The 22273-nt window shown below is 42.7% G+C and overlaps 1 protein-coding gene across 1 annotated transcript; it reads left to right on the top strand.

Annotated features, from left to right (window-relative positions):
• Window positions 1-1532: 1532 nt before the first annotated feature.
• Window positions 1533-21610, top strand: KLHDC1 (kelch domain containing 1). The gene is made up of 13 exons (XM_033062766.2): window positions 1533-1988; window positions 4531-4601; window positions 5576-5693; window positions 6247-6365; window positions 7681-7759; window positions 8558-8641; window positions 9209-9292; window positions 13779-13837; window positions 15426-15538; window positions 15962-16034; window positions 19666-19750; window positions 20288-20340; window positions 20667-21610. Exons 1-13 carry the CDS (start codon window positions 1887-1889, stop codon window positions 20839-20841), a joined length of 1215 nt encoding a protein of 404 aa, XP_032918657.1. The 5' UTR covers window positions 1533-1886; the 3' UTR covers window positions 20842-21610.
• Window positions 21611-22273: the final 663 nt, after the last annotated feature.

Consider the following 22273-nt stretch of genomic DNA (forward strand, 5'->3'; position numbering starts at 1 on the left):
GACAGAAAATGTCAGCTATTTTCTATAGCCCATTCTCAACTGCATAATTTATAATCGCTCCTCATCGGGGAGTGAGCTCATGGGTGAAGCTGCTGCTGCTCTCTTCAGACAAAGAGCTGCCACCTGACAGGTCTCAGCTATTTTGGCAGGAAATGTGATTCATTTCTCGTCGCAGGCATGCAGCTAGGTGCAAATTATAAGCCCAATTCTTACATAAGTACCTTTATTTGCTAAAATTACCACTTATTCTCCTTCTAAGAAAACCTGGTCTTGCCATTCAGCTCCTGTCTCGCCACATGAAGGAAGGTGCACCTGGAGAAGGGATGTGCCTCTCATCCAAAAATAGTTTTCTGTAAAGCACACTCCTACAGCATCCTGCTGGATTTGGGGGCTCTCTGAGGTTGCCTGGAGCCTCCCACCAGAGATATAAAAGTATTCCAGTGTGAGCTGCAGCCTTGTGTTTCACTGAGCCATCTGCAGCTCTGCAAGCCATGCCCAGATCTGTGTCTCTGTCACCTTCTGTGGCTTTGCTGGACATCAGAGCAGCTGGAGAGAGCCCAGTGGTCGATGACCTCATTTTAAGAGTTCAGGACAGGTGCTGATCTCTGTGTCACCACTGAGAGAACACCTGGAGCTGTGCCAGGGAGAGTTAGGTTGGATTTCAGGAAAGGTTCTTCCCTAGAGGTGCTGGGCACTGCCCAGGCTCCCCAGGGAATGGTGACATTCCAGAGCTCCAGGAGTGTTTGGGCACCAGGGATGCCCAGGGTGGGATTGTTGGGGTGCAGGGACAGGAATGGGACTGGATGATTCCTGTGGGTCCCTTCCAGCTCAGGATATTCTGTGATTATGATTACCAGTTTATCAATGTGAATGATTAACATCTTCCCTCCTAGATCCAAGACAGGAAATGTATGTCCTACCTTCACAAGAAAATCTTTACAATTACTTTCTGGTGCCCTTTTATACAATGTTAAAGTGAACATTTCTCCCAAATTCTACTCTACTATTTCTGAAGAGCTGTACCTGCCCTATATTGAATTCCATTAATTCCAGCCAGACACAGAGTTCAGCTGGAACTGACTCAGTTGTGGATAAAACAGAGTAAGAACTGGAACTGTCCAATGTTTCATTAATATCAGCTACTCTTTCATAGCTGCTGTTTCTGGCAGGAGCCTGGCTTGTCTGTCCTTCAGAGAGACAGGGAGTTCTGTGCTTGTCTCATCACAGAATCCACAGGCTCATGGAATGCTTTGGGATGGAAGGGACATTAAAGCCCATCTCGTCATGGGCAGGGCTGCTCCAAACCCTGTCCCGCCTGGCTTGTACACTTCCAGAGATCCAGGGGCAGCCACAGCTTCTCTGGGAATTCTATTCCAGGGCCTCCCCACCCTCCCAGCCAGGAATTCCTTCCCTGTATCCCATCCCTCCCTGCCCTCTGGCCCTTTGAAGCCATTCCCCCTTGTCCATCACCCCATGCCCTTGCCCGAAGCCTTAAACCCATCCCGCTTTGGGACCCAGCTCCTCCCTCCCTTCTTGCCCTGTGGTTTGTGTTCAGCTCCCCTACTCCCGGTGCTTCTTTCCTCCTCTCGCGCACATTATTCACATCCTCCCGCATTATTCACATCCTCCCGCACGGTTTATTCCGCCTCACGCCTCAGCCCCGCACTGCTGCCCGGGACCGGGGGCGCTGCGCTGCTCCCCTCCCGAAGCGCACCGGGTGCCGCCCCACACTTTGGACCCTCCTCGCTTCCCGTCCGCCCCAGGGGGAGCGACCGGCGGCGGAGCCGCAGCTTCACCCGGAGGAGGCGGTGGCGGGACGCGAGCCCTGAGGCAGCCGAGCCGCTTCCTCCTCCTCCCTCCTCCTCCTCCTCTTCCTCCCCCCCAAGATGGCGGCGGAGCCCGCGGATCAGTTCTGCGTGGCCGAGGAGCGCAGCGGCCACTGCGCCGTGGTGGACGGGAACTTTCTCTACGTGTGGGGAGGATACGTGGTAAGGCTGGCGGGGAGCGGAGCCCGGGGCGCGGGGAGCGGAGCCCCGGGCGGGGCAGGGGGGTCCCCCCGCCGCCCCTCCGCCCTCGGCGGGCGCTGGGGCCGCGGCGCGGGCGCTGATTGGCTGCGGCGGCCGCGCGCCGTTCGAATGGCGGCGGGAGGCGCTGAGGGGAGGGAGGGGACCCGGCTGAGGGGACAGCGCTCAGGGGACGGGGATGACGGCGCTGAGGGGTCAGCGCTGAGGGAACGGCGGGGACAGCGGGAATGGCGCTGAGGGGACTCAGTTGAGGGGACACGGCTGAGGGCACGGCAGGGATGGCGCTGAGGGGACACGGCTGAGGGGACGGCGGGGACACGGCTGAGGGGACACCGCTGAGGGGACGGCGGGGACGGCGCTGAGGGGACACCGCTGAGGGGACACCGCTGAGGGGGCACCGCTGAGGGGACAGTGGGGGCCGCTCCGAGCGCTCGTCCCGCCGTCCTTTCCCTGCTCGGGCCCTCCGCCATCAGCGCCCTCCTCCTGTCCTGCCCCGTTCGCTCCCGTCCCTTTCCCCCTCGCCCTTGGCTCCTCAGCGCGTCTCCCTTCCAGCCTCAGTGGCTGCAATTTGTGCCTCAGTTTTTCCAGGGTGTAATTCATGTTCTCGCTGCCGAGTCCCCGCGTTTTTAATTTATTAGTTGTGTGGTGCTTACAATGTGTTTTCCTCCTGTAGAAAGCACTGCTGTCACCTGTGGCAGGCTAAAACCCACAGCTTTTTTTTTTTTTTTTTTTTTTTTTTTAAAGAGCACTTCTGGTTCTGTCATAAATAAATCCTTCTGCTGTCACCTCAAAAACAAGTTTGTGACAGGCTAAAACCTACTTTTTTAATAAAAAAGAATACTTCTGGTGCTGTCAAGTAAATCCTTCTGCTGTCACCTCAAAAACAAGTTGGTGGCATGATAAACCCACAATTTTTTTTTCATAAAAAAGAATACTTCTGGTTCAGTCATGAGTAAATCATTGTGTCTTTTAACTATGAATTCAACCAAGGATGATACTACATTAAATACATCCACTTAGTTTTACATGTTATTTTTCTGTTTATGTTTATCTGTTTGTCTTGTCTGTCGAGCACATTGTATAAAATTGAAAATACCTGTGCTTGGTGTAATTGTTTTGATCAGGTGGCAGCTGTTATTTCTCTGAAGATATTTCATATTCTATCTGTGTTTTTCTAGGCTAAGATAACTTTAAAATGTTCAAAGCTTGTCCTTCCATTCTCAAGCAAAGAACTACAGTGGGAGACTCCTGGATTTAAGCTCCATAATATTCTGTATAACTATATATCCCCTAAATCTCAGTTGTTTTTATGCTCTGGTCTTTAAAATTGAGGTTGAACTAATTAGCACATTGTTTTTAATAAAAAATTGTGCATTTGTGGCACATTCAAAACAGACTATGTGAAGTTTAGCAGATAAATTTTGCAATTGTTCTTAGCAGTTTCATGTATTTATCTGCTGAAAATACTATGAAAACTGTAGCTCTGTAAGCAGCCCTTTGCACAGATAAATCATTTTTCACGTGTTGCTGGTGGACTCCTGCCCAGCAAATTTTATTTATGGCAGCAGAGTTTGCTCAGAGCTGGTCTGGGGCAAGTGCTCAACCCCTGACGTATCCAGATTAAATTGAGTCGCCTTGTGCACGTGGCAGGAGCTGCCAGGAGTGTGTAACACAGAGCAAAATAAATATACCAAAAACAGGAATTACCTGCCTGCTTGGCACCTTCCAGAGTGAGAAAGTCATCAGAAAACATCATTTGAAGGCATTGATAGCAGTATTGATACTGTCACTAATTAGATTTCAGTTTTGTATTTAACTTCACATTCATTGAATTTTGAGCCAGTTTTTATTTATTTACTGACTCTGGCTGCTTACTCACTGCCAGGCTTTAATTTCTTTCTAGTGCCAAGGCAATAATTAATGCTGTAGTTGTTACTCACTGTGAGTACTGCATTTTTTTGGGCTTCCTTCTCCTGTTTGTTGTTTTTCCTCATCATTATTTTCCAAAATATTTTTCTTTCCTAGTGACCTCTGTTCAGGAGTCTCCATAAATCTTTTTTTCCACTGAAAAATTAATTTTCTCCTTTATATTTGACATCTTGGTCTTTCAAGTTACTGCTGCAAATAACTTTTTGTGTTTTCAGTCCACTTTTTATGTTCTGTTTTTTACTCTGCATTTTTACACTGTGCCAATGGAAACAGCTCTTGATTTGAAGTATCTAAAATTAGTTTTAATTCAGGAACTTCAGCTCTGGGTGATATTATTCCACATCTTTTCTTGGTAAAACATGAAGTTGGTCAATCTGTGCCTTTACTGAGCAGTTCTGAGGAGGGATGAAGTTGTTTATTTTTAAAATTACTCAGTTTTATGATCAGAGCAGTAACTGGGGTGTGACTTCTGCTCTGATTTCCTTAAGATCATTCAGTGTTGCTAAGTAATGTGGCTTTGGCATTTCAAAAACACAAAAAGCAGAACTGATTTAACTTGTGCACATTCCCCTTCCAGTCCATTGAAGAAAATGAAGTTTATCTGCCCAGTGACGAGCTGTGGATCTATGACATGGACAGTGGGCTATGGCAAGTGGCATTTATATTGAATTTATATTCATTTTTGGTGAATTAGTACCTAAAGCTGCAGGGAAGAGGCTTCAGGGTCATGTCAAATAGCAGGTGTTTAATGTAAACACTGAAGGACAAACTGTGCTGGCAAATTCACTCCAGGAAACACAATCCTTGCTGAAATCTTAATTATTGTGTGCAAGGGAATGTTGGGAGTGCTTGGCTGCAGGCCCTGGTAACACAGGTGCATTTACTGGGCAGTTTATTTTAATTTTGATGCTAGAACAGTTCAACTCTTGAGCTAGTTACAGTTAAGTATTTAATATTTTTGGTATTAATTCCATATACAATATGGAAAAATAACTCACATCTTCCCCTTTTTCTCTTTCTCTCTACTTTATTTTTTCCTCCCCTTTTTGTTTCCCTCTCCTCTCCCCACCCCCAATTTTTTTGCCCCATTTTTCCCCTCTTTTTCCCATTTCTTTCCCCTCCAGACCATGATTTGCAGTTCCTTTCCCCAAACTCCCTCACCCCTGGGTTTTCCCTGCTGTCCCAGTGCAGCAGTTTGTGCTCCCAGGGATCAGGAAGGTGATCTGGGTCAAACAGAATTTTTTTCCCAGGGTTTTATTTAAGCAGGATCTGCTCCTGAGCTGGCTGAGCTCTCCAGGGCACAGCAGGAGCCTCAGTTTTCCATTTCTGACATCCCAGCAATGCCAGATTCTCATTTCAGGAATTCCTGGAGTTAATAGCATGGCCAGATTTCAAATAATTAATATTTCAGCTCTACTAAAGCTCTTCTAATGTGCAGAAAAATCGAGATACTTTATAAACACAAAATATCCACTTGGAAATTCTTTCCACTTCACCCTCACCTAATCCTTTTTATGGCCCAAACTGTATTTTCACCTTTTAACTGTAAAAATTCCAAATAAATCTGTTTGGGTTGGTAGATTTGAATGGCCTTAATGTATTTTTTTTTTTTTAAATTGCAGGACAATGCACCTGATGGAAGGGGAGTTACCCACCTCCATGTCAGGCAGCTGTGGGGCCAGCATCAATGGGAAGCTGTACATTTTTGGGGGATTTGATGATAAAGGATACAGCAATCGGGTATTGCAGTCTTTTTTTACATTACATTGTATTTTAATGAGTATTTTAATAAACCTTGCTGTTTATCTGGTGAATCTATATTTGAATTAAAGAGAAAGTTGAGGAAAAGTTTTATTTTTCTAAAACTTCCTGTATTTATGGCAGTGCTTTCCTAAGTGGTTTTTAAAAATATTTTGGCAACTTTAATTGAGACTAATCTCTGAATATCACTTTTATTTTTCCTCTTTGATAGCAATTCACTGCTTTAAATAATCAGGTAATAATTAGGATTAAAACAGAGCTACCAGCTTTCCTTGGAACTGAAATCTGAATTAACAAACCAGATGAAATATAAATAAAATAATGAAATAGAAATAAAGTCAGAGTTGACTCCTAACTAGAAAATCAGTGAAATGAAGCCTCTCTTAAACTTTCTCCCAATTCTCCCACTTTGATTTTGTTTTTGTGGTTATTTGCCATTGGAAACTCAGTTCCTCTTTTACTTCCAGGCTTCTGGGGGTGCTGATTTGTGCTTTATACTGAAAACATTGTGATTTTTTTTTTTCCTCTCAAGCTCTATTACGTCAATTTGAGAACAAAAACCGGAACCTACAGGTGGAAAAAAATCACAAATTTTAAAGGTCAACCTCCCACACCTCGTGATAAACTTTCCTGCTGGGTGTACAAAAACAGGTAACACGTTAGAAATATTTAATTTGTGTTCATTGCAGGGAGAAAGTGTTTAAAAAGTGAAGAGAATTTGGGTTTGGGATGGAGAAAACTCTGATTTTTAGCTTGACTTGCTGGGGAATTTTGTAACAGCTTTGTAGCAGAGTTTCCTCCCATGTGAGCTGAACTAATGTAAATAAAACCCCACTTCAGGAGAGGGGTGAGATATTTAGGGAAGGTTTGTGGAATGCTATTATGCATCTATTGCATGATTTTAGCACATCAAAAAACAGAATAAAATTACTTTTTCTCTTCTATTCCTTATTTTAAGCATTCAAATTTTATTTCCAAGGATTTGAACAGCTGACAGCTGCAAAGGCATTGCAGGGATGGTTTTTATCCTGCAAGGGCTGAGTCAGCCTGGACATTTGTGTTGGAAAAGTGACTAAGTGTGTTTAGAAAACAGACTTGGCTGAACAAAAATATTCCAGATTTTGTGTTTATTATGGGAAATGTCTGGAGAATGAGGCAGAAGTGGTCACAAGCAGGTGCCCTGTCAGTGATTTATTATCAAATAAGTCAGAATGTGATTTATATCAGTTGGAAATGATTTATCTCTTTCTGGACTCCACATCTGAAGAGGTTTTGCATAAGCTGTGCAATGCCACATCTTGGTTTTGTAATTCTAATTTAACTGCAGGAGATAGGAAAAGACAGATTTCTGAACATCTCTCTAGCTATTAAAAACTAAATGAATTTATTCAGAGTATTGTGCTATCTGCATGCTGAGCTAATCACCTGTTGTAGATGATAGAATGGAATATTTATGTAAAAAAGATAATTTGTAAATGGCCCTTTCCTGGCTGGGAGGTGTTTGAGGATCCTTGCAATGGATGATTCAGTAGTGCTTGGTTGAAAAAAAAATATTTTAAACCAAAAAGGGACTTTTTGTGTCCTGTGGGACAAACCTTGAGAAGATTTCTTGCCAGAAGTTGGACACTGAAAGCCAAAATTGCAGCAGGACACAGGAATTTCACCAGGGAAGGGCAGAGAAGGAGGCACTTCACTGTCCTGGCTGTTATTTCCCACTTTGCCTGAAAACAACCCTGGGAATAAACTTTTGGGGAGAGGAACAGAGACTTTGAGGTGTCTTGAATCATTTCCTGGGTTTGTCAGGTTTGTTGAGGGTTTGGCTGTGACCTTAAACTTGTTGGGTTTGCACCAGCAGGTGCAACAAAAAATATTCTCATTTTCTAGTGCAGTAATAACCCAAAATAGTCATTATTAGAGCTTGTTCATTTAAATCCCATTTCTCAGTGAGCTGGTTTTGTTGTTCCAGGCTGATTTATTTTGGAGGTTATGGCTGCAGGAAGCACAATGAGCTCAGTGATTGTTTCGATGTCCACGATGCATTTTGGGTAAGAGCTTTGTCCCCATTGCCACTGATTTGGGCTTTCTGAAAAAAAAAAAAAAAAAAAAAAAAGATCCTTTTTATCATCCTTGATGAGCATGAAAATCTGATTTTTCTTTTATTTCTAGCATCAGCAGAAATGCAAATTTGGAATCTTTTTAAGGTTTGAAATTCCAGCTATTGCACATTGGGAGTGGTTGTTCCACATATTCCAAGTTCAGAGCTGGGCTTGGAGTGCAATGAATGAAATGCTGTCAAAGCAGGAAAAAGGCAGGATTTTCATCTGAGGGCATATTTTAAAGCTGAAACTCCCAAAACATTTTATAACTTATTTATTTCAAGTAACATTAGGGAATTCAAAGCTTCCAAAGTCTGCCAAATACTCGGAGTTAATTTATTGAATTTATTCTCACAAAGATTCCTGGATTATCAACTTTCCTACAGTAATTTCTTATAATTAATACAAAGATGACTGAGCAGAGTATGGACAGGAAGCTCCTGACATCAAATGTTCAAGATTGACACACAAGAATTGGTTTTTTACAATTATTTATTTCTCAGTGTGGTACAATAAAATGTAGAAGGTGAGATTTTCAAGGTGTCACCAGGCTGAGCATCCCTGAGTGCTGCTGGCCTTCAACTGAATCTAAGCTGCTGCAGCATTAAAAATATCACATCTTTTCATGAAATTGCTTATTTTAGTGTATTTTCTCTTTGGGTAAACCCCTTCCAGGTTTGTATCCTTCAATAAGCAGAAAGATTTTTAAATAAAATATGTTTTTTTAAATATTATTCTTTTTTTTAGGAAGGACAGATATTCTGGGGATGGCACAATGATGTTCATGTTTTTGATACAACCACACAGACCTGGTCTCAACCAACAATTCGAGTGAGTGGTTTTTAATCTCACAGCTTGACACAATGGGGATTTTACTGAGATTTGAAGAATTATTTTGCTCTAGAAATTGGGGACAAATTCCAAAAAATTCCACTGTCCCAGGCTGCTCCAAGCCCCAATGTGTAATTCCCATGGATAACCTGGCACAGATAAAACTCCATGTACAATTCCCATTAATAACCTGACACACATAACAGGAGAGCTCTGCCTTATTGAGATTAAAATATTCAATAAAGTTCATAAAATCCAGGTGAGTTTATGTAAGAACTCAGCAGAAGTTGTACATTTTAAAGAGTGTCTGGCAGCATTTTATGGTCTTTACAAGGTGTTCTAAAATCCCTATAAAACCAAATGCAAAATCTAAAATTACCACTTTAGTAAAATTCACCTTTAGTTCTGATTTATGCAGGGAGGAATTTTTGGCACGTGGATATAACATCAGGTTTTAAGATGTGATCTGCACAAGTTTTAGCAGCAGTTCCTGATGATTTGTAGATCAGAAAATAAAAGTGTGCAGGAGATTTGCTGGTGTTCTGAAGGATTATTTTGTTCTTTCAGGGTGGAGATCCACCTCAGCCTCGAGCAGCTCACACATGTGCTGTGCTGGGAAATAAAGGTTACATCTTTGGAGGACGAGTGCTGGTAATTCAATATTTTCTTGTCAGTCGTATTATTTTCCTGGCAGTTTTTTTTTTTGTTTTTTTGTCATTTTGTAATAGGAAAAAAAAATCCCAAATATCTTTGGCCTTACCTGGATGTTCAGGGCTCTGAATCCAGGATGCTGCTTGTCATCAGCCTCTACAAAAAGAAGAATATTTCTGTCTGTAATATTAATGATTGTCCCAAAAAAAGGTAAAACACAGATGGTTCTCTGGTAAATAACAGATTTTATAATTGAATTTTGCCATTTTTTGCACATGAATGACTGAAATACAGATGTCTGGAAGAGGTAATACACAAAAGGATGCAATCTGTGCATATTTAATGCAGGGTTGGGTTGTGGCTGTGTAATTTTAACTCTTCCTGACTTTTTTTTTTAACTTAAAAAAGCCATTGGCACCACCCCCCTGATTATCTGTACCTAAAATCCATGAAGCCACCACTGGTAAGCAGGGAGATCCTCAAACCTCTCAGCAACACTTGGAATTTCTCCAGTGCTAATTAAAGATTTTTCTACTCAGTTCCTCTCTGCTGGAGCATTGATGTAAGAAACAGATCCTGTAAGGCAAGTTAAAAACCCTCCCAATTTCAGTGACTGTGCACTCTTGTGGTTTATTTTTAATTGAAGTTTTTAGCTCTTTTCACTACAGCTGATTTAGAACCTTTAATCCTACTCAGCTAGAGGATGAGCCTGGATGTTTTCTATCTCCAAAAAGTGACAGTGAAGAAGCTTCTGAGAGCCCCCAGTGCTGTGTTCCTGTAGTTCTGGTCTAAAAAAGAGAAGGAATTAGTTTGGGAATGAACAGATTCCAGCTCTACCTTGGAAAGCTGCCACAGCCTCACCCCTGTATTCCCAAATCCTGGCTAACAAAGCAGTGTAGAACTTTGTTCCCCATTCCCTGATTTTCCTGCTGGAACATTCCTTGGACAAATCTTCCCTCCTTCCAGACAGAAAGCAGCCCCAGAGTGGCCACCCCATGTCCTGCCACTTCCCACTCTCAATTGCCTCCCACACCTGCAGGAAGTTTTTATTGCAGTTCCTCTCCAGAGCAAACAGAAAAGAAAATAATTAAGATTGATCCTGTTTGTTCTTGCCACAATGTGACCTTTGATTCAGGATCTCTGGAATTGTTCCTGGAGGTTGAGAGAGCTGCACTCAGCACCTCCCAGGGCTGCAAGCTTGGACAAACTGGGTTTGCAAATAACTGAAGGAAATAAAGATATTTAAGGAGATTGGAAAATCAGAGTTATCCATGCCCTGAGTGAGCCCTGTGCCTCTGTGCTGTGTGCTCACACTGAATCCTTGCTGACCAAAGCCAAGCCCTACTCTCCTCCCTCATGGAGCTGAGAGGGAAAAAACCCAAATGTGGAGATGTAAAAGTCCTTTGGATGGTCCTGCCCTGCCAGTTACTGCTGAGCACCTCCAGAGCTCCTTCCCTCAGGGCTCTGGCTCTGAGGGCTCTGTGCTCACCCTGGGGTTGCTCTGAACTGCTCTGACTCCAGCTGGGGCTTCATGCAGCCTCTGCCACTGAAATTCTGATTTAGCTGCAGCTCACCTGTCGTTCCTCCACTGCCCTCAGAGGATTTGCCCTCAGGTTTCTGTTTAACTCTGTTTGACTACAGCATTCTGATCTCAAAAGGTTTTTCTCTTCAGCTTCCTTAAAAACTTGCTAAATTTCAGTGAAACCACTTGGGAGCCTGTGTCAGAGAAGAGTGAAATTGTGGAAAGCTGTGTTTAATTCTGTAGGAGAGCAGCAAGTGTAATTTTCACCTTGGTGATTATTATTGATCCATTTTCTATCCTAGAAATAAATGGAAGGAAACATAAAAAGGTGAGGGAACATTCAGTGGGGCTTGAGGAATTAATGTAAGTCATGAACAGAAAAAGCTAAAGACAGCAGAAAACCAGTAAATTTCCTGACACCAGGAATAATTCCTCCCCAAAGGATGAAGTTTTGCTTTTCTCCAGCAATGAAGGAGCAAACACGGGGTTGCTCTGCTCCTCCTTCTCCTTCTAGTTCACCATAATACAAATCTTCCCAGGGAAAAGGCTCTGCAAGGAACCAGAAAGGGCCAGGAAGTGTCATGAGGCTTCTCCTATTCATCTTTCTGGGAGGAAAGGGCACCTTTTTCCAAACTTGGAGCTAGAACTGGTAAAAGAAGATGATGATGGTGATGATGATGAGAATCAGTTGTACCAGGAATCATTTGAAAGCAGGCTCAGAAGTGTTATGTGGACTCAGTTCCTTCAGGTAAGCCCCTGGAAAAACAGACATGGGACAAAGTGGGAAGGAAGGAGAGTTAGTCCAGAAGTTGATGCCAGTCTTGTGTTTGATTTAAGTGGAAAAATTTCATGTTGAGAATGAAGTAAAATGAACCCAAGTCTTTGCAGCAGCTCCTCACACATCTGGTGCCTTAATGTAAGCATGTTGATATTTCCTGTCACCCCTCCTGGCAGCAAAGCTCAGAAGATCCATGGAGCTGCAATCCTTCTCTTGGCAAAACTTGGAGCTGGAATAGCTTTGGATTGGAAATGCAGGAAGGGAGAGCTGCAGAATTCCCTGTGCCAGCTGTGAGCTGGGAATGATGCCACCCTTAAAACCTTTCATGGTGCTAATCCTGAGACAAAGCAAGTCCTGCTTAACATGCACTGGGCTGCACAGAAATGAACCTGCCAGAGATGAGCAGAGTCTCAGGAGCCCTTGGAGCTCCAAGGGAAATGCCAACCCTCTTAGAAGGCTTGGTGCTCTTAAGGCAGTTAAAAATCATTTTAGGATTGGCAGCAAAATGATGACAGAGAGCAGAAATCCATGAGAAATGAAAGGAGAAGTGTGTGGCAAGTGATGATCCTATAAACCTGTGTGGTTCCAGCTTCCCAAAGAAGGGTTGGGTAGAAAGGTGATGTTATTTGTTAAAGGCCTGAGTCTTGGACAGCTGGTGCTGTTTGGAATTCACAGTTAGGTTGCTGTAATATTGCTGCATCTGTCCAGCTGCTGAATGCTGAGATTGCAAAGATTGTAACACATTGATTTCCCAGGGAGCAGCAAACAGAGAACTCCATCTTCTGCCTAATGCCTAGGGAAGCAGAGTCAGCAAGGTCTGGAACAGGATCCTCTTGCAACCTTAATTTTCAACAGAACAGCAACTTTGTTTGCTAGGTATCCTTCACTCCAAATTGTGTTACTGCAACATGATTGGATATTTCCAGTTGTACAGGCCAGGATGTCGGGTTTGCCCCAAGTGTACAGAGGATCCCAACTGCATTTTGCTTTTTGCTTGGATGATTTGATCCCCTCATCCCCTTCAAAGGCACCAGAAGGAGCAGGAGGCTGGACAGAGCTGGCATGGAAGACAGATCTGTTCCCTGGCTGGCAGCTGGACCACACTGGGTTGTTTTTAGTTCACCCTCTTGAGGGATAGAATGGCTCAGTGCCCCAAACCCTCTGCTTGTCTTTCTCCTGCTGCCCTCCCCAAAATGCTGGTTCCCATTCCCTTCCCAGGACAGCAGGGTTAGCACTGCTTGGCAGAGGAGCTTTCCAGAGCATTCCAGAAAACCTTGCTGTTCCCTGAAATCCCTGAGAGACTTCCCAGAGCTCTGCTGGACAGCTCTGGAGTCCCTCAGCCTGACTCCCAGGGGTACAACCCCTCCTTTCAGCCTAGCTGTGCCTCAGAGGATCTGCAAGCTGGAGAAAGGCTTTTTCTAATAGATCTATGGACTGCCCAGGGAGAAAAGGAGTTGGAAGGTAAGGCAAGAAACATTTCCCTACTTCCCAGATGGTTTTTGTAGCTGCCCAGGGGAATCACAGCTCCCAGCCAAGCAAAGAAATTCTTTTATCAGCTTCTCCACCGCCCCAAGGCAGTCAGAGACTCCCTCCATCCAAATCCCAGGCAGATAAGCAAGTGGAAGGATTTCCCATTTTTATGGCAAGTGCTAAAGGGTCCTAAAACCTTGCTGGTGTCACTTTGTGAAAGGAAAAGAGGGAAAAGCACAAATCATGGACTTTGGGAATTCACAGAGTACAGCACAGGATACTCAGAGGAGTAGTGAGAGACAGGAGGATACAAACTTCTGATCCCAGTGTCAAGGAGAATAACAGAGCCAACAGTAGAGAGTAAAACACCTTCTGCATTTCCCTGCCAGCACTTCTGTGGATGGAAGTTAAAAACATTTGCAGGAACTGGATAAATACCACAAAGTTCTTCACTTTTAGAAGCTAAAATTGCCCCATAGTGCTGGTGCATGACTGGAAATATTTCTGCCAAGCACTTTCCTGAGAGTTGCATGGTTTTTGTGAGGAGAAGAGCTTTTCATCTGCCACATAATTCAGATTTATATTAAGGCACGTGGGTACAGATTTCTTCAAACTATTGGTACTTGGAATATTCTGTCCCAGGAAGGCCTCACTGAAATACTTTGTTTATTGTTTGCTTCAAATAACCCAAGTGGGATTTTATTTCTTTGTTTTAGCAAACCAGAATGAATGATTTGCACTGCCTCAATTTAGACACTTGGACTTGGTCTGGAAGGTAAGTTTGCCTTTGTAACACTTCAAACTGAATTTAGAAGATGGAAACATACTGTTAAATAGTTCCAGAGCTATTCCTGCAGCTTTTCCAGGAGGAGAATGAGGGTTTGGGGACTTGTGACAGCTGCTGGATTGTGATTTCAGTGGAATTGAATTTGATAGTGGTTACTAAACTTTCCCTGCTCTGCACCAGAGCATTGGTGGTGCTGTTTAAAGCTCAGCATGGAGTGATTTAACATTCTCATTTCCAGCCTGGCTCCATTTCTCCATATGGAATTCCAGCTTTTAGGGCTGGGTTTGTTGTCTGTATTTGGGCTAATTACAGCACAAATTGGGAAAAGACCATAAAAGACCATGAAATCCTAAAAAATGAAGATTTTTCCAAAATCCAAATTATTTCTATATTGTGATCCAAGAATAGCTCCTAAGACTTATCCATGATTTAATATAGCATATATAAATACTTATATATTGGATCACTGTGAATTTAGGAATCTTCTGCTCAGCTGTTGCAGCACCTCTGCAAAGAATCCTTGAGAGACTGAAAAAAGAGATTTAAGACTAAAAAAAAGAAAAAACTTAAGATATTAGGGAAAAAAAAAGAGATTTCACAAAATCTGCTGCTGTTGGCACCTTTGTTCATATTTATTTATTCATTATTTATTTCATCTCCTAATCACAAAAGGAGCCAATAATTATTTATTAATAAAGAATGATTTTATTTACTAACCAGTCAAGTTTTTTTTCTTACTCAACTCTACACAGCTTTCTTAAGGAATTACATCACAGGGACCTGCTAACCCAGGATTATCTTCCAGCAGGAGATTGCAAAATCCATTTCAGCTGCCACTGCCCAGAAGTTGCTTTCCCTACCTTGAGCTCTACTAAATTTTCATTCAATATTTCATTTCTGGTACTGGGATCATTCCTTGTGCATGAAAATTGATATTTTATCAATTATAAACATCTGTTTGATTTTTTTTTTAATGATCAAAGCACCTTGGCCAATCTTAGAAGCCTCTTCACTTGGATTCAAACAAATATTGCAGCTTGGCCTTGAGTGCCAAGTTTAGCAGGGCACTTTTGCAATCCCTGTTTAATTATCTCTGATAAACTGTTTTTTTGGGATATCAGGATCTTTATTGTTCACATTCTCAAGCAAACCCTGCTACATTAAAGTTAATTTCAATGCAGCTCAGCTGAAACAAATTTCAACTCTTATTTTTTAACATGAGATTTTATCAATAATAAACCTCCCATCTGTTTTGTACTTAGGAAAATCCCCTCTTCACTAATATTTATTTCAAATTCTGGGTGAGCACCAGGTTAGAGAGGTGGTAGCTTTTGGAGCAGAGGTAAAGCCACAATCCTTGTGTCATTTAAAATCATTTTCCTTGTGGAGCCTGTAGCCCCTCAGGACTGATCCAATTTTATCTCTTTCCCTGCATGTACATGGCATTTATTTGGGTATTGAATCTGTTTTTTCACTGGGAAAATACCCAAAGTGGTTCTAGGACAAACAGAAATTTTCTACCAAATGAATTTGCAGCATTGTTGGAAAATTTGGGGTTTTCTTTTGTTTCACCCAGGATTAATATCAGTGGAGAGAAGCCCAGAGATCGCTCGTGGCACACGCTGACCCCCATAGGGGATGACAGACTTTTCCTTTTTGGTGGCCTAAGCTCTGATAATGTCCCTTTGAGTAAGTAATTGAGAGCAATCTAATTCATTGTAATTCTGTTGTGCATTTCAGATCACACAAACAGGGTGTGGGGTAGTTCAGAGGAGCTGCTTTTGTAGAAGAGGCAGCTTGTTTCCATGAAAAAAGCTGAAATTAGCCAAAATTATTTTAAGATAAATAATAATTTCACAGATAAATCCACTGGGAGGAGATGATTTTCCTGATTTACCCTCAAAAAAAGGGGATTGGATTTGTTTTAATTCCAGATTTCAGTGCATTGAGGGTTCTGGGACAACATTAAATTACAGAGTGAAAAATTGCAGCTTTGTGAAGAGCTGATGTTACTGCTGCCTAAATAAACATGCTGTTAGAGCTGCTTGTGTGAATTCAAATTTAATTTTTTTCTTTCCTAAACCCCCATTAATGAGTGTTCTCACATTGCAGGTGATGGTTGGATCCACAGCATTGCAACAAATGGATGGAAGCAGCTCACCCATCTGCCCAAGAGCAGGCCCAGGTAGAGAAACATAAACCCTGTGTGCTGGAATGGAATCATTCTTCCAAATGAAGCCATTTCAAAATTCTTGAACAGTATTTTAAAAGAATATTTTAGAATATTAATGCAGTGTGGTTGAATACTTTGCTTTAACACCTTTTTCTGCCTTCATACCTCATTTTAAATTTGTGTATTTGATGCTTATTTACATGAAAAGATGTTTTTGAGGTGAAGGATCTGGGTGTCCAACTGACCTGGTGCTCTGTAGCCAAATTATTGATATACAAAAAAAAAAAAATCATTAAAATTAGAAGAATTAACCAAGGAGAATCATAAAAGCTCAGTAATATTTATACATTATTACAAACAGGGGAGGAGAGAACCATGCAAAAGTTGATGCCTCTTTCAGGGTTCCAAAGCAAAATTGAGTGTTAACCCAGTGCTTGAAGCATTTTCTGTGTTTCTGAGTTAAAAACTATTGAACTGATTTGCTGTAGATAGTAAATATTCAGATTTTCATTGAATTCATTCCCTGCATTCACCCAGGAACTCCCAGCACAATTTTATATCAATTCTTCCTGATACAAAATTGTCCAGTTCTGCTCTGCTGCCTGCCTTGTTACTAAAATATCTTTAATTATTTTTTTCCTGTTTTATCCTATTCTGGGCTGTCTTTTAAACACAACAGGCACAGCTAAACCAACTTTTCTGTCTTTTTACCCTTCAAACTCTTTCAAACCCAAATAAACTCAGACCTCAGCCTCACCAAAGATTTTCATTTTATGATCAGTGATATTTTTATGAACTTTAAGGACTGAGGATCTTTAAACACAGCACAGCAGGAGCAGCCAGGGGTCTGTGCTCAGTTCTTGAGTCTCCCAAACTTCCCTGTGGTGGGATTTTTCCTGGGATGTGCTGGGAGCAGCAGCTCAGTTGGAATAACCTCTGTGCCTGCTCTGGCTGTGAGGATCAGGGATTCCTGAGCCCCAGGGGTTCCCAGGCCCTTCCAGGGGATTTGGGGATTTGGGTTGTAGGGCTGAGGACCTTTCCTGAACCTAAATCTTTATAGAACTCCTTTCCTTCAGCCAAACCCCAAAACCTCATTGACTTTTTCAGGAATTCTCAGAATCTCAGGGTTGGAAGGGACCCCTGGAGATCCTCCAGTCCAACCCCCTGCCAAGGCAGGGTCACCTGGAGCAGGTGGCACAGGGATGTGGCCATGGGGGTTGGGATAAAAGGAGCCACACCCAAAGCCTGGCCCTACATTGAACTGGTTCCATGTCAAGTATTTGTACCAGAATTTTATTTTCTGCAGGATCTCTGCAGCTGGAAAAGCTTTCAATCAGTTCAGTTGTTCTTAAAACTTAAAATGCACAGCAGTGATACATCTAGGTGTACTTTTACATATTTCTTTTATTTTATGATAAAATTCATGAGTGTCTCCCTAAATTCTGTAGAGAACAACTTCCTTCAATCTCCAGTTCCAGCAGTTTCCAAAAAATGGCCTTCAGGTGATCCTGAACTGGTAGAAAACACTGTTCCTCTCTCTGTCCATCAGTTTTACCTGCTGGGTTTGAGCAGAGAACAAACTGTTCAAGCCCTGCATCCCAATGTTTCATTCCCATGTGATGCTGTTGCTGTAGCTGCCAGAGCCCTGTGTGATTTCAATAACGTGCTTTGTTAGAATGTTTAGGTGATAAGTTAGAGCAGCCCATGGGAGGACAGGAACTCTCAGGCTGTAGGAAAAGCCTCAGGTTGCAAGCTAGGATGTCAGCAGAGTCCAGGCAGGAAAGGCTTCTCAGTGTTCTCCGTGACCAAGGCCAGAATTTTCCTTATGCAGATCAGATCTGTCCGCAGGTACGAGGAAGGGAAAAGGTGAGGAACCTCCTAAGGACTGATGTGAAGGGACAAAGGAAAATGGGGACATTGATTTTTTTTGTATGAAACTCGAGTGGTGCATTTGGTTTTGGTTCTAAAGTCCATCAGGAGTGGTGATAGACCAGAAAAATGTGATCATGAAGAATAAAGCCCACAAGGGGTGGCTGCTGAAGGGGCAGGGTCTTTCTGGAAGATTCTGAAGTCAGGCTTTGCTTTTGTGGGGTCTTGGGTGTAACTTACAGTAATTTCACCATTATAAGCCGCACCATTTTGACTAAAATTTTGGTCTGAACCCAAAGTGCAGCTTATAATCAGGTGTGGCTTCTGTATGGACAAAGAACAAAATGTTGCTGTTTTAGTTTGGAGGACAGGTGTGTGCTGAGAAAGGCAGGAGCCTCTCTTTGAAATGGAGAATGTAAACCCCCTCCCTCCAAATTATTATAATTTTGAAATCAAGGGGCTCTCAGGCAAAGATATGGGAATTAGGAATAACAGTTCTTTACTAGGGAAATTAAAATAGAAATACAGCACTACAAAGAACAAACCCCAAACCCTGACACAGTCAGAGTACAGCCTGACACCCGTCAGGCAGGGTGTTGGCAGCAGTCCCATCCCATGGTGGCTGCATCCTCCTGCAGTGACAGATGTGGCTCAGCTGGAGCAGTGCTCCTGGACAAGGTGCAGTTTCCCTCCGGAGCTCCAGTGGGGATGTGGAGAAATCCGGTTTTCCTCTGGAGTCCAGTGGAGAAAGGGGCTCCCTTAGTGTCCCAAACCTCTGTTTTTATCTTGGTAAGAAATGTTGGGCTCTTCCCCCTGGCTGGAGCAACTCCCAATGGGATGCAGTAATTTTATCAGTGCCACAGTGGGACTCAATGGGCATGAGCAGAAAATGACTGGCTGGAGGAAGGATGGGTTGTGAAAAGATAAAGAACACTGCCCCAGCTGGTTTATAAACCATGGCCATGAACAGGAGATATCCCATGAGATAAAGAACACTGCCCCAGCTGGTTTATAAACCATGGCCATGAACAGGAGATATCCCATGAGATAAAGAACACTGCCCCAGCTGGTTTATAAACCATGGTCATGAACAGGAGATATCCCATGAGATAAAGAACACTGCCCCAGCTGGTTTATAAACCATGGCCATGAACAGGAGATATCCCATGAGATAAAGAACACTGCCCCAGCTGGTTTCAATGGATGCCCATTAGCAGAATATCTCCCACAGAGATCAGGATCACTGCCCCACCCTCAACAGATGGTGACAGAACAGAAACCTTTGATCACACCCTGTGTTGTAACGTGCGGTTTATAATCAGTGCGGCTTATAATCGTGAAATTACTGATACCAGGACTCCCTGGGGGAAGGATAACTGGAGATCCAAGTGCTCAGGGATCTGAGTCAGCACTGAGAGCCCCCCAGGCTGACAGCCATGAGAAAATTGTCCTTCTGAACCAAAGAAAGTGGGAAATTGCAAAAGGAAAAGCTTGGTTGGTAGAGTGGCTTAAAAATTTTCCACTGTGGTGATAAATGAAACAAAGTTTATATGGCCAGAGTACAGAAAAGTCAAATAATGATAAAATATATTGGTCTGTATGAAAATAATTTTTATGAGGTGGGGAGTCACATTGCTCTCTTATTTTATATTATTAAAAAAAAAACAAGTAATAGATTTTAAGTGTATTTTTTACCTGTCAAATGTCCTTGTCTTGCTGATAACACACAAGTCCTTTTCCTGAGCACTCATTGTGTCTGTGGTTTGATTTGCAGGTTGTGGCACACAGCCTGCCTTGGGCAGGAGGGAGAAGTGATGGTGTTTGGGGGCAGCAAGGATGATTTGATCTATATGGACACGGTCAGTAAGCTGAACAGCAAATCCCATCACTGGGATAATTGCTACAAAATCATGGAATATTTCAAGTTTAATCTGGCAGGGACACCTCCCACTGTCCCACATTGCTCCAAGCATTGGACACTTCCACAAATGGGGAGTCCAAAACCTCTGAGCAAATAAATTAATAAATATATTTTTATATAGGATTTTAATTAAAAAAAAAAAAAACAGATTGAGTTTGGCTCAAACAATTTGTTCAATTGGTAACTGAAACCATTACAAATTACACATCACTGAGGAAATGGTTATAATTTACACAGCACAGATTATAAATTAATTATAATTTACACAGCACTGATTCCACTGAGGAATCCCCACCTGATTCTTGAGCAACAAAATAAAAAGGAATTTGTAATTCAGATTCCTTGTAAATACCTGATCAAGATTAATAAAATTAAAATTATGCACATGGTAACAAATGTGACATTAATGGAGAAAACTGCTGAGGTAGAGAAGTTGTTTGCCATTCTAATGATTCTTTTTTTTTCTCCTGATCAGGGTCACTGCAGTGACTTGTTGATATTTCAGACTCAGCCTTATTCCCTGCTCAGGTGAGTCAGAGTCACAGAATCCCAGAGTGATTGGGGCTGGGAGGGACCTTAAATCCCATCCATGGGGCAGGGACACCTCCCACTGACTGCCCCAGCTGTTGTTTTAGAAATGGGAACATTTAAAAATGTCTCAGCCATTTCCTGCAGAAATTGGGTGAAATACCCAATGACCTCCCCAGGAAATAGCTGAACCCTTCAGTGTGTGAATCACTGGTAATTAATGCACACCTGTAATTAATGCACATCACCAGCTCCTATTAGGTGTCATTTGTTAGAATATAAACCACTCCTCCAATTTTATTTTTTTCTCTCTCTCCCTTCCCCAGGCTGTGTCTTGACTGCATTGGGAAGAATGCAGCTCTGCTGGAGAACCAAATCCCCTGCTTGCCATCCAAACTTCTGCAGGAAGTGCTGAAAAAAATCACATTTTGGGCTGCCATGACCCACAGGCAGGAGAGGAAAGCTGAGACTGAGAGACAAAGCCAGCTGCACTCCACATGAAGCAGGGCAGGAGCTGCTGGGACACTCAGAGTGTTTGTTCATGGACTTTGCTGCTGTTCCACTGCAGCTCTGAGTTCAGCTGGGTTTCTGAGTGAAGTTTGGCAACAAATCCTTTTTCTGGGAATCCCTTGTTTCCTGCACTATGGAAAACTGATACAACTTCATTTCTAGATTATTGTTTGTGGTTTTGACCACACAGCCCTCACAACTTTTTGTTCTTTCGGAAGGGGAGCCATTTCAGCTGGATAAAAACCTAAAAATCCTCCTTGGCCTTACCCCACCAGCCTTCCCAAAAAGATAAATTCAGCTGGGTGTCTTGGGGACGTTCACACTTTGTCAGTCTTAAAGGTAACAAATTTCCCACCACCACCACCAAATGTTGATTCCACCAGGCTCTGAGCAAAATCCAACCCTGGAGCCCCACACCTCACTCTCCAAGTAGGAAAATCCATCAGGGAATTGTGGAATTTGGAAGAAAAAGCTGCAATGAGCAATATCACCTGGTCTCCATAGGAAAACTTGAGTTCATCACTTGGTTTTACTGTTTCTGTCATCAGGAAATCCTTTTGGAAATAAGTTGTATATTGTATTTTGGATGTGCAAAGTTTATATTTCATTCTTGTTTGAAAAAACCAACAACAAAGTTGCTTATTTATTGTTTAAAAAAAAAAAAAAGCAAATGTAGTTCTGGTTATTTTTCTGTTTCAAATACTTAGTTACCAGGAGCACAGTCATTAAAATTTTATAGAGAGTTGCATCATTTGAGGCATTTGGACACATTTTTGATAATTTTAAAATCTGTAAAAAGTAATTATTTGGAGAAAAAATAGGTATGAGGGGAGCAAATTTGTTTCAAAAAGGAAGTTTTGTGACTGGTTATTTTAACAACCTGATTTTATGTGCTGAACTCTCTTCTTTCCTTTTTGGGGAGGGGGAGTTCAGATGCCTCCCTGAGCCCCAAAGTTTGATTTTGGTGGGCTCAGGTGCCCCTCAAGGTTTGATTTTGGGGGTTTGGGATCAACTTGGTGCATTCAGATGCCTCCAAGATGCCCCCCAGAGTTCATTTTATTGGGTTCAAGTGCCCCCAGGGTTAATTTTGGAGTGGTTCAGGTGCCCCAGGGTTAATTTTGGGGTGGTTCAGGTGCCCTCAGGGTGAATTTGGGGTACTCCAGTGTTAATTTTGGTACAGTTCAGATACCCCACTGTTAATTTTGGGGTGGTTTGGGTACTCTCAGGTTGAATTTTGGGTACTCCAGGGTGAATTCTGTGGCAGCTCAGGTACCCCAGTGTTAATTTGGGGTGGCTCAGGTGCCCTCAGGGTGATTTTTGGGGTCCCCGGCTCCCCTCAAGGTGACTCCCAGGGTCACCTCAGGGTGATTTTCGGGGTGCCTGGGTCCCCTCAGGGTGATTTTTGGGGTGCCCTGAGAGTGAT

The sequence above is a fragment of the Catharus ustulatus genome, chromosome 6, assembly GCF_009819885.2.
Source record: "Catharus ustulatus isolate bCatUst1 chromosome 6, bCatUst1.pri.v2, whole genome shotgun sequence".
Lineage (NCBI taxonomy): Eukaryota > Metazoa > Chordata > Aves > Passeriformes > Turdidae > Catharus > Catharus ustulatus.

What these genes read in the sequence shown, in the direction of transcription:
- KLHDC1 (XM_033062766.2), top strand. Translation starts at nt 1,887, where the DNA reads ATGGCGGCGGAGCCCGCGGATCAGTTCTGCGTGGCCGAGGAGCGCAGC. An exon ending in ATTTGATCTATATGGACACG is followed by an intron (nt 19,751 to 20,287) that starts GTCAGTAAGCTG and finishes TCTCCTGATCAG; the next exon opens with GGTCACTGCAGTGACTTGTT. An exon ending in CAGCCTTATTCCCTGCTCAG is followed by an intron (nt 20,341 to 20,666) that starts GTGAGTCAGAGT and finishes TCCCTTCCCCAG; the next exon opens with GCTGTGTCTTGACTGCATTG.